The following is a 12,536-nucleotide window of genomic DNA, read 5'->3' as shown; positions in this document are numbered from 1 at the left end:
CTTTGAGAAGGATCACTTGAACTAATGAAAACTAGTATGGAATTAACATTTGAATTTGCTACGTGAAAGGGACCAGCTCTGCGGGTTTCCTGAGCAAGTGCTACATTAAAGATAACTGAATCCTTTTTACTAAGTCTTGAAGTCGGTGCATTTCTCCTTAGACATCATCTTATTAACATGCTGCTAGTAATACTTACTTCTTTACTAGATACAGGAAGAAGAGTATTTTCATTCTGTTTGTAAAGACTTTGAGCACCACTTTTCTAAAATTTACGTAATGAAATTCAGTGGCATGGAGTTAAATGGACAGCAGGTTAATAATAAATGTTATGTGTATTTTCTGTGGCCATTTGTTTACAAATTATTTTTGCAGTATGAATTTTGTCTGCTGATATTTTATAAGTTTTGTGTTGCTGATGCTCTGTTGCACTTCCTGTTCTGTGGTCACTCTCCTGTATTTCCTTGTGCTGTCTCATCTGTGCCCCATCTGCAGATTCTGCAGAAGTGTGTTTACGAGGGGCGGTGATTAATCAAAAGGTAGAGGTATAAAAGGCAGATATTATGCATAGGAAAGAAAAGGGTGGGGAAAAGCAAATAAGCACAAGTAGGTTTGTTTCTCCTTGCCTGTGACTCTTTTTCACAGCAGAAGAATTTTCAAATGGAGCAGAAAGCCAATTGGAAACAAACAGGAAGTAAAGAAAACAATTATCGCTGCACTGAACCATGAGAGGGTTGGGTACTTTCAGATTAGCAACTAACAAGCTAATTAATTTGATTTGCGTTTGAACTTACAACTTCTATAAAAGCTATATTATATACTATAGTGTTTCATAACGTATAGATTATTATTTAGGTAGGGTGGGTCTGATTGTTAATGCAATGAATGCAGCCCTAATTTCTTGATCTATGCATAACTTGTGTTTACCTTCATCTTTATGAACATAGGACTGATTAGTATTTTCTTTTTCTTCAATTTAAGATCAAAGGCATATCTGTTGAGGAAAAAAAATCTTTCATGTACTGTTTTTCATTCTGTCATTTCATACCCCTAGCTGAGCTTCCCTGTGCTGGCATTCCCCTTGATTACAGTATTGAGTCCCATCTTCTGGATGCCGTGGCGTTTAAGCTTTCAGGTTTGGGGCACTGCTTTGTGCTACTCAGGATGAACATGCAAGATGCATATCATATGCTTGGTGTCATTTTCCAGTCTGAGGTCTGAAAAGCCCTGGTGCTGGTCTCTTGCTCCATTTTAAACCCATGTTTTTCCCTTGACACTATGATTTTGAGCTATATGTAATTGTTTTTTGAGGAGTGTGATAATAGAGGCAAATAAAAGTATGGGAAAATTTGCATGGAATCCTGAAAAAAATTGTCAGTTGCTTTTATAAGAAAAGCATGGGAATACAATAATTTTTCTGAAGGCAACATCTCTGCTCCGGCCTTATGCTTGCTTTGGGACTTGATGAGATTTTTCACGAGTGCAGGAAGCCAGGGATTTTTGCCATCCTAATCAGGTTCCTGTAATAACTATTGTAATCTTGAACTACTGAAAGTGACTCATTTCAGTAGTTACACCTGGCTGGTTAGTAACATTCCAGTCCCTTCTTTCATGCTGTCTGCTGATCAGGTCTTACCCAGTGACTGTGGTCTTCTGCCAGGTGATTCACTTGTAACCTCTTCTCAGATGCAGCACTTGTGACTAGAAAAGTCTTGTGTCAAGTAGTTTCAGATTCAGTAAGTTGCTATTAAAATTTAATTAACTCTACAAATGTATATTTACCGAGGTACTTGATGGTGTAGCAACCTTGAGATTAACTTAATGGTGTGAACTAGTATTGCTGATAGGTAAAAGCATGCTATTATTTTCCCACCCCCTTAATTACACTGTGGTCTTCTATTACAATTCCTGAATTCTGTCTTCTGCCAAAGCTTTTCTTTGTGCCCTCAATGCTAGTCTTCCCTACAACATATTTCTGTCATGGAACATTGGAACCTTAAATGATGAGCAGTTAAAATGTTTGTATGTTGACCAACATAAGTGCAGATTCTTACATATGTGTGGCAAACGGTGTTGTTACTAACAATGTCTGATCCTTTCCATGCAGGCAGTTGGTTAAGTACAGTTTGTGGCAATTCCTTGCATAGTGCATGTGGTAGAATTCAAGCACATATGAAACTACTAAAAATAAAATAAAATTATTCTTCATAATGTGAAGGTGTAGTGTCCTAAGGAGGGTGTTTTGAGTTTGATACATCTGTCTTTTTGCACATGAAGAGGTCAAGCTATATTTCATAGCAAATACAATTTTAATTGGAGCTTATGTTTCATAATACTTGTTTTGTTGTTTCCAGATACTTTACTATTTTGTTTTCTTCTTTTACAGTTCTATCTTCAAGACACTAAAAGTAGTAATGGTACCTTTATTAATAGTCAGAGATTGAGTAGAGGATCTGAGGAAAGCCCACCATGTGAAATTATGTCAGGTGACATCATCCAGTTTGGTGTAGATGTGACGGAGAACACGCGGAAAGGTAAGGGTATGGATCTTTTTTTTTTCCCAAAAAATATATTTAGAACATCTTACTACAATCTAATCTTTGAGAATAAATGGTATTTCTGTTGTAAGCAGATAGGTTACTTTTTGCTTTGTTTTGTTGCTACCTCTTCCCTCCTTCGCACTGGCAGCAAGTCCTGCAGCCACATGGTAAACTGGACCAAGAAACTTACCTGCTGAAAACATGGACTCTATTTCACCCCCCAGCTAGAATTTGACTGGGTTTCTTCCACGGCCCACCTTCTTCTGTGGCCGTATGGGTGCTAGTATGTGTGGTGGAAATGCGGATCCAGAAAAGGAGGCTCAACTGGGACCACATGTTTAGCTCTTGCCTCACTTAAGTTGACCTACAGCAATATTAAAAGCGCAGCATGGGCATGTGTGTGCTGTGCTGTGTTGGGCTTTTTTGTGTTTTTTAGTTTTATTTTATTTTTGTAACTACCTTTCTTTCAAGCCTGTGAACCCAAAAGTTTCAGCTAATAATGTGGCAGAAGTATAAAACTGCATTTCTTGATAAAGTACTTAGCGTTAGTTTGAAACAGGCTAATTTAATTCTTGTCAAGATACATACTTTTTCTTTCAGTGACTGCTACTAATTTGGATTTCTGCAGGCACTTAAAAATGAGGATAGAAAAACATTGCTAGCTGAAAAATGAGGTGATAAAATTTTTGTTTGGTTTGGTTTTCTTGCGGTCCTCTTGCCAGTATGCACGCTCAGGGGATCTTGTATTACAGTAATAGCTATATATCTGGTAATCAATAAAAATGCAGCCTCAGTCTCTTTTTCTTTTGCATTTATGTATAGTGTTTCAGGAGCCATTTCTTTCTCTTTCTGAAGTCTGGTCTGTATGTGAATTATTAGATTGTAGTCAATATTGTCAAGACTTCTTAAAGTTATTTAATGGGTCTGTTATTTTCTGTAAGCATCAAACCTCTGGCTGTGTTCTAAAGAATCCTAATCCAGTAACATGTGAATTTGGCAATAAAATGGCAGAACTGCCATCACTCCTCATCTGCTACATTTCTGAACAAGACCTTCATAGACCTTATCACTAGAGAGGTGTATTAGGAAAGAATAAAATGGAAGAATAATATTAAATATAAATGCTGGTGGTAGTTCTTTTTTAAAAAAACCAAAAACAACAACAAAAAGCCCCCACACGAACAAAACCCCCAAACACACACACCACCCCAAGCCACCTCTCCCAAACCCCAACAAACCAACCCATAGTATAATGGTAGAGTTTTTAAAGGGCATTAAGTGAACAAAACGAAAAGATGAAGCTTGCTCATGAATTCTGTCTGTCTTCAGCCAGGTAGGTTATAGTTCTCAAAGTCTGAAGTATCAGAGGAAGGTTAAGGAATACATCTTTGAAGAAAATAAAGTTGAGAAATGGCAGTGCTGAAGTAGTTTGTCATGGAGAGCTTCTGGAGCTATAGTATTTTCCAGTGATTCATTGTAGTGAACATCAGATGACATTGTTTCACTTTTCTCAAATATGGTGGTGCAAAGATTTACCTCCTGGATGTCTAGTTGGAATTGTAACTTAGGGAGTTACCTAAATTGTGACTTCATGTGAAGTGATTGCAAATATTTATGAATGCTAACAGTATACATGGAATAAACCAAAGGAGTACATTGCATCTGATGAACCTGGAACTACTCATTTGATGAGATGCTGTCCTCACTAAAAGCTGAATTCCTTCATGTGTATTTAGACCTAAAGCAATATTTATTTTAAGATTTAGTTGGAAGAAAAATTGGAGTTCACTTGTTTTTATCAGCAATTTTTTGCAGTTAGTTTATGTGAAAGTGTATGGAAAGTTCATCGTAAGCAAATATTTGCTAGGAATTCTTGCCGGTTATTTTTCCCAATGGTTTTATCTTAGTTTTACAAAAATGTGATCTCAGTGACCTGTCATTTGTGTAATGAGTGACCAGGTTGTGCAGCCTTCCTTTTCCTCTTCTTTAGCTTTGAACATAGGAGCTGTGCTCATGTTACTCATGAATGTGTTGAGTTAGCTAACGAGGAAGAGCGTGCAAGTTTGCTTTCCTCTCTCTCTCTTCTCCCCCAAGCAATGAATGAAGATTGTATCATCGTGCTGGGGCATGGAACAGCTGCATCACAGTTACGTGTTTAGCCTTGAATGCAATTAGAATGCATATAAACACTTTTTTTTCTCCAGTTCATTTCAGTCATCTTAGATGTTACTGTTAACCTAAATCTAGTAATGAAACAGACATGAAAGTAGTTCTTAAATTAGCAATTGCCTTTAAAAAATTTTTCCATTCTGGTATTTGCATAATGCCTTACTCATACAAGACATTTCAGCATTTTGCGGTGCGTAATTATGAGGTAATGACACGATAGGCAGAATTTACTTGCCATGTAAATTCTGAATTGTGTAAATATTGCTGGAATACACTTACTTTTATTGTTCAGGCTGTGTCTTAGTAAGTCATTTCCTTGCCAATGTGATCTCGATTTGGTTCATTAAAATAGTGGCATATTCAGAATGTGATTTTACACGAGTACCGATCCCTCTGCTTCCTGCTGCAGAGCTGGTCCTGGCCAGGCCCTGGAGAAATGAGAAATGCTCCCAGCCCTCCCGCTTCCTTATTTGTTCTCTTGTTCTGTCACTGACACGCACGCAGGCCTGCTCGCTTCCCACTCCTTCGTATGGTGCTTATCCATGAATCATCTCACCCTGCTTTTCCTTGTGGCCTCGTGGTTTATATTCTTGTAGCCGTTCCTGAATTTCCCAGTCGATGCCAGAGCGTTCCAAGAGCGAACCGGTGCTTTCCCCGCCTGGGGGGGGGGGGGGGGGGGGGGGGGGGAGCAGCAGGCTCTGGAGCAGGGGTAGATGCTACCAGATGATTTAGTTCAGATACAGTTTATGCATTATTTCCTAGGCAGGTGCGGACTCTCCTGTCCGCAGCCCCTTCCTGTCGCGGGTGTTGGCAGCAGCCAGCGCGGTGCGCCCCGGTGCGTGCAGCTTGTCGGGGGCACACAGCCCCCCACACAGCCCCCCTGGGGGGTGCGGGGCCGGTCCGTAGCCCGGGTGTGGCGATTGCCACGGCCGCTGTTACCGCGCTGACAAGCCAAGATGAGAACGTGCCACCTGCGAGCCGCCCGTGCCACACGAACATTCAGACCAAACCTCTTTCTTTATTCCTGGGGGTTTTTTATGCTCCTTTGCAGCATAAACCAGGGTTCGGGGCAACTCTGGGTGGTTTTTTTGGAGCGGTGCAGCGGGTGACAGTTAGGTGTTTCGGGATAATGCGGCGAGTTTGAGGCCGGAGCAGGGCCGGGTACCGCGGGACCCGCGGGAGCGGGCGGGGCCGGGCCGGGGGCGCAGCCGGGCCCCGCGGGCGGCTGCCGGCCGGGGGCGCCCCCTGGCGCCGCGCCCCGGCACTGCAGCGGGGCTGCCAGCCGGGCGCCAGGTGCCGGGGCCGGGGAGGCGGCAGCCCCGGCAGTGCCGTCACCCCCTTGCCAGCCGCCCGGGAGGTGAGTGCGGGGCCAGGGGAGAGGAGGGAATATGTTGTAGCTGGAGAAACGTTTTCTCAATCCCCTTTGTCAACCAGAGATTGCTTGACTATCCTTTTTTTTTTTTTAATTCCCCAAAAGGCATAATACAGACTTGTATTTATAACAGTTACTGGTATCCTGTCCAGTCATCGCTATAATAATGTTTTATATGTTGCTTTACCTTTCCCTTAGGCTTTCTTATCATTGTTCTTCCAATTATAATGAACTGGTAGCTAAAGGACAGAGCGCAGGGATTTTTTTTTCCTTCTTTAAATTATTTTTATTATATAAATCCATCAAAAAACCTTTTCACAGTCACTGTCTATTCGAGACCCTCTGCAAAATCCCCTTTATCCCTTATTTTTTTACACAAATAAAGCTCCTGCAGCTTTTAAGAGATTTTTTTATTTCCAGTCAGAGTATTGATGGAAAAAACTTCAAAATTATATAACCTTACAGCAGACCTACCTTGATGTATTGCCCAAAGGTAAAGCTGTCTGTTGGTCTTTAATTTCAGATACCCTAATACTTTCTTCTTGAAATCACTTGATTTTCTCTTTATGCCTTAAAGAAAAGATTCTTCATTATGAAAGCTGCGTATTATATGCTAGAGCTAATATTGTTAATGTATTATTCTGTTAATATTTTTGCAAGAACATATTTATGAATTCTGAGGACTTAAGTCTAAAGCCAAAAAAGACACCAAACCCATGGATTAATCTGTTTTGAGAATGAGATCCTGGCTGTTCTTCCCTGGCATGTAAATTTAATACTTCACTGGGTCAGCTTGAAAAAACAAGGTGCTGTAGCCAAAAGGGTACTTCTGCAAGCATTAGCTTTTAGCACTGAACAAAGGTTAAGAACAACTCTCTTCAGTTGGATCATTTCTTCTGTGTTTTTAAATTTTATTGAGGTAGCTTCCTCAAAGGCCTGTCTTGTTTCCCTGGAGTACTACTGGTGTCCTAAAACACCCATTGTCCTTTTTTTCCAAGCCAGATTAACTGTTTTGCTGGTATTAATAACCCTGAAAGTAGAGCAGCTATTTGTCTTTGTATGTTGGTGGGTACTTTAGGTATAGTAGTAGATGACAGATGGCTGTATACTTATTTGTGTCTAGCTTATGGTAGTGATTTGGGAACAACATCTATCTTTCTTTCCGTGTAACTTTAAAGAATTTTTATTTCCCAATTCATAGGACCATACAATACAAAAAACAAACCAAAACAGGTGCAGCTGTCATTTGACTGTTAGCAATGTCATTGAGATGGTATCAGTAACATTTTTGGGAAACATTGTGAAGAGAGGTTAAACTTGATGTGAGAAACAAATGTTACATTTCCTTCTCTTATTCTTTAGGATCTTTCTTGAATTCAGAAAATCTTGAATTTAGTTCTGGAGAACAAGCTTTCTCCTGAAATGAAGAGGCCACTTGTCTCCAGGGGCTGTGCATTAGATGTGTACTACAGGTGTACCAAAATAAAGATGTATTCTCCTGAATGATGCTGCTCATAGTGTTCAAGAGGATGTACTTCCCAGTAGTTCCTATACTCTTCCTCTCCATTCCCTTTTTGATCCTTGTGTTTGTAAATAACAATCACTTGCCAAGTTACAGGTGTTCAAGTGAGTGTCTGGTGACTCAAATTGGATGTGTTACTTTTTAAGTCCCTGGCTATGCCCACAGGAATTTTGTCAAGAAAGTAGCTTATCATTTTGTTTATAATTCTGCACTCCCGTTTCTTAGCGTAGGTAAGATGCATTCCTTTTTCCTCTTTTTATGATCAAAACGTACAGTGAATGTTTTTTAACTTGCTGCAGTAAAGGCAGCTTGCAGGTACTGCTGCATGTGGAAGAATTGGAACTGGAACTGCTTCACAGCCAGGACTAGGTACACAGCATAACCTCTTCAAGCTTCTATTGATAAAGTTTCCTGTCTCCAGAGGAGGTGTAAGAAGGCAGACCCAGGGACTGGTGCTTGAAGGCGTTCATGCCTCTTCTTGTTTGTCTGCCTCAGAGAACCAGGGCAGTTTGCTTGGATACCATAACATTAACCATTGAACTTACCGTGATTTGTTACTATTTAATTATGACTTACTATTTGTTTCTTTTCAGTTACCCATGGATGTATAGTCTCCACAATCAAACTGTTTCTTCCAGATGGAATGGAAGCTCGATTGCGATCAGAGTAAGAATAAGTATTGCATGTCCTAATAAGAGTAGTAGAAATATATAGTTCTAACTTTTTAGTTATGATGAAAATGTGCAAGTATAACATTTGCTCTAGTGAAAGTGTACAAAACTCTGTAAGCTATCAAATATTATTTTGCTCTGTTCAATTTGTAAATGGGTGTAGTGTATCCACTGTCTTTTTGTATCTATTGTTTTGTGCACACAAATTGATTTAAATCTTAATCCATTGCAGAAGAATCAAATATTGTGTAATTACTGAAATAGAAGTTGGTAAAGAGTTTTTAGAATAGACCTTGGATTTCAAGTTTGAAAATAATTCTGTAACTTTGAAAACATTGCTCAGCGTAGTATTACCGGGTTTTGCACATCTGTATGTTAACTCTTATCTGGTTCTTATCTGAAGAATAAACTTAAAAATACAAAGCATCTTGATTAAATGCACGTTACTAGGGATATTCTGGAGTTTTGAAATGCTATTCTGCACTTTGTGTTCACTTTTTTTAAAATTTTTTTTTAGTGTTATCCATGCTCCATTACCAAGTCCTGTTGACAAGGTAATTTAGTGATTTACTGTTTTCTGCCTTATTCAGCCACATGCTGTTTTCTGACTTGTTACAAAGATGAAGAAATGGTGAAGTCCAGTTATATTTAGATATGTTTTCCACTGCCTGTTTTTAACTAGTTTGATTCTTTTGAGTGACATTTAAGGTAGAGAAGGTAATGCAGTATCGCAGTATATATTTTAAGGTAGCTTGGCTTCTTAAAGTATTGCACCTGAAACATGGCTTCAAAAAAAAACCCCTAGTATGTTAAGAGGATTAAATTTGAAGGTACAGGTTGATTGACCAACAAGTCTTGGGCATTGCTTAATTTGATACTTGATCTGTTCTCTAGATCCCATGAGTTTGGGATCCCATGATTTGGTGTTTGGATGAGATCTGTTGTCCTTTTATCTTAATTTTTATGCAGAAGAAGCTGCACGGCACAGGCTGGAAAGTGCTCTGGCATGTCCCAAAGGAAGTTTGGGACCAGACTTCTGTTCCTCTTGTACAGGCAGAGTCGCTCACTTGTAGGGTCATGGCATAGCCAGTAATGTCTAGTATAGTTTTTAAACTCAATCTTGATGATGTGAGGGACTTGTAGAAAAGCTGTTAATAGATTCAGCCTTGAGACAAGTGATCAGGAACTGATTGTCTTGCTACCCTCTAAAAAGAAGGATTAACTGAAGTAGGTTAGAATCAAAGTTTTAAACAAAATTTTGAGAAACTAAGGGAGCTTATTTGTGAAGTCAGCAGCCTGAGGAGTTATAGACTTTGCATTTAAATGGAGGTTTCAAAACAGCATATGGAGCTTGAATGCAGGGCAAGGGCAGAAATTCTGAGGAGGGACTGCAGGTATAACTGTGTGAGAAACAGCTTCAAAATTGTGTCAGTGTAGGACGAGCCTACAAGAATTAGCAAACAAATAAATTTGCTGCCCCCGCCCATGAAACAACCCCTCTCTTTCCCTCAAGTCCAGAACAGTTTGTAATGATGAAAGATAATAGAGGAATTCCCCAAATCTGAAATAAATACTTATAAAGGGGAAAGATGAAGGTGATGGCAGTAGTTCAACAGGAAGTGTGTGAGGATGACATTTAATTGGAATATGAGAGACTTTCTTTTCAATTCTGGAAGCCCCTGATTTCTCTTTGTCCTTGGGTTGAATGGCTTCACCCTTGTGCACCTCGTTTCTTTTTTGTTAGTTTAATCTCAACTGAAACAAAAGCCTTAAACTCTTTAGTGTGTTGGTGGTTCAGGTTGTAAGGACGTTAACACAGTGAAGCCTCAGTCCAGAGCTGGGAAATTTTATGATAAAAAAAAGAAAAAATAGTAGCAGAACAATAAGTGATTTAAAACAGCAGTATTAGATAATCTTAAATTTACCTTCATGACTAGATTCAAATGATGAATTTTGCATTATTTGTGTTTAATGAAAAACCCCCAAACCATATTGATTCTTAAATTCTCTTATTTTTAGGTTGCTGCTAACACGCCCAGTATGTATTCTCAGGAATTGTTTCAGCTTTCACAGTATCTACAGGTAGGTTTTTTCTTGACAGCATTTAGTTTGGCTAAATATTTAATCTTTGTTGAAAACACAGATCTTAGCTCTGTATGTCTTTGTTTCACTACAGAAAAGGCAGTTGAATGCTTATCATGTTCCTATTTACAAAATGCAAGTCGAACAATGTACAGCATGTTGTAACTTGACATAGTGTAGTTCTGTGGAGTTTTGGGGTTTTGCATGAACAGTAGAAACTATTGACTTTTATAAAAGAAAACATGAGAGCTTCCTGTTTTATAGAAAGCTCGCTGAATGCTATATAGCTGCTCTTCCTGGCCTGTCTCCTCTCCTACTTTGCTGTCCTAAATTTTCTTTTGCTCACAATACTTTTGTCATCATCTGTTGCAGTGGATATACTGTGTATGTGTATAAGTTTTGGTAGAACAGAGGAAAGGCAAAGAAAAGGTCATTTCATGTCTCAAGAACTAGCTCGTTTCTGTGAACATAATTTCATAGTGTGAATATTTCTGTCCCTGTATCTATTGGAAAGTATAAAGGAGGGGACAGCGCTGGCAGCTCATCTTCCTCACTGGCATCCCCAGCCTTTCTGTGCCTGCTCCTGTGTTAATTTTAATAGGCGTGTGTTTTCCTAGGGTGTCATGTCACGGAAGGGTTAGACTGCAAAATGGCAACGCATTAAAGTGTGTGTTAATAAATATAAGTAAAACCTTTAGAAAGGATCATAGAATCAGCTTTCTGGAAAAGATGCGAAAACATTATTACTGGTGAATTCTATCTAGGTTTAATTTATGTTTAGTTCTACTGATTTTATTTTGCCTGTTTTTGTTGGTAACGTCAATTTTTTTTGTTCGCTATCAATGACGAAGCTTTTCAGACAGGTACTAACTTTATATGTATTTGCTGACATAGCAGAAAGCAGCTCAGGCAGATGATCTTTCTTGGGAAGCCAAATACTTGCTGGCCAATCTGTTCACTCCCTGTATCCTGGAATTGTTAAAGAAGATGCTTTTCTATCTTACTGTCATAAAGCAAAAATCAAACAAAAATAGTAGTTCTTGCTTGGCATTTTTCTTTTGTGACCTGATTTGAGGGTGAACAGCTCATTCCTTGGGAGCTGCCAAACTGCCTTTTGGTGTTCGCAGTTCTGTTGCTCAAATTCTTGACAAAAGTCAAAGTGTTTTTAAGTCTTGGAAAGAACAACTTGTAGTGATGTATGCTCGGCATGTGCACCATATGTGTGAAAAAATAACGTCAGGTTCCTGAAAACTTTATAGGTTAACAGCTTCTAATTAAAATACCCAAATAAATGTGTGGATGGGTAACATGGGATGGGCTTATCATAGTTTCACATGTGACAACGTTTGCTGTTTACAATTCCTTTTTTTCTTGTATTTTGGTATCGCTTCTGTTGCTTCTGTTACTCTGAGTTGTTCTAGCTGAACTGACTGGTGCTCTGGTCTCTTCACAGGAAGCCTTACATCGGGAACAAATGTTGGAACAGAAGCTGGCAACCCTTCAGCGACTACTTGCTGTCACGCAAGAGGCTTCAGATACTAGTTGGCAGGTATCTGCAGCTTCCTTTTCCTTTATGGACTGAATTGCAGTGGCATATAAAGTTTAGCTATTAATTTACAAACAATGGGGAAAAAAACAGCAGAAAGAAGCAAAATCTTAGGGTGGTTCTCTTAAACTGCGCATAAGATAATTTTTAGTTTAATGATTATGTACCAGTTTGAAATAACTATTAATATTAAGTACTCCAACAAAATGGAAGTCTTTAAAGCAGAACTCTACTGGAACTACATAAAGCGTATGTTAATACTAAGGTGATACTGCCTTTTCTTCTAGGCTTTAATAGATGAAGACAGGCTGCTATCAAGGTTAGAGGTTATGGGAAATCAGTTACAGGCATGTTCAAAGGTAAGTAGTTAAAGTTGAGTGCAATGGAATGATCTTTTGAAGTGTTTTGAAATTAGCTAGTTGTAGGAAAGCAGCTGGAACATAAACTTGCCAAAATGACCCTGTGCAATTTTGATAATCTGAATAGCATGAAAACTGTAGATCTGTTCTCTATTTCATGGAATCATTTTAAATCTAGATAAATGTCTGTTTTTCAGCATTTTTTTAGTCCAGATTGATTTCTTTTGTATATGCATGTAAACGTGTATGTAGTGAGATGCAGGAAAGTAATTTCTGT

General features: G+C 39.0%; 1 protein-coding gene across 30 annotated transcripts in view; it reads left to right on the top strand.

Annotated features, from left to right (window-relative positions):
• SLMAP (sarcolemma associated protein) overlaps nt 1–12,536 on the top strand; it is an 89,034-nt gene that overhangs the window by 34,986 nt on the left and 41,512 nt on the right. For 16 of the 30 annotated variants that reach the window (XM_056336992.1, XM_056336987.1, XM_056336986.1 and 13 more), the window contains exons 2-7: nt 2,385–2,538; nt 8,195–8,267; nt 8,790–8,826; nt 10,292–10,354; nt 11,808–11,903; nt 12,188–12,259. In XM_056336992.1, the coding sequence (XP_056192967.1) occupies nt 2,385–2,538; nt 8,195–8,267; nt 8,790–8,826; nt 10,292–10,354; nt 11,808–11,903; nt 12,188–12,259 (495 nt within the window). The remainder of the gene's footprint in view (nt 1–2,384; nt 2,539–8,194; nt 8,268–8,789; nt 8,827–10,291; nt 10,355–11,807; nt 11,904–12,187; nt 12,260–12,536) is intronic. The other 14 variants (XM_056336988.1, XM_056336977.1, XM_056336968.1 and 11 more) reach the window with 1 other exon arrangement.

This window comes from Falco biarmicus, chromosome 4, assembly GCF_023638135.1.
Source record: "Falco biarmicus isolate bFalBia1 chromosome 4, bFalBia1.pri, whole genome shotgun sequence".
Classification (NCBI taxonomy): domain Eukaryota; kingdom Metazoa; phylum Chordata; class Aves; order Falconiformes; family Falconidae; genus Falco; species Falco biarmicus.
The sequence above is the reverse complement of the archived record's forward strand: the minus strand, read 5'-3'. Positions and strand labels throughout refer to the sequence as shown.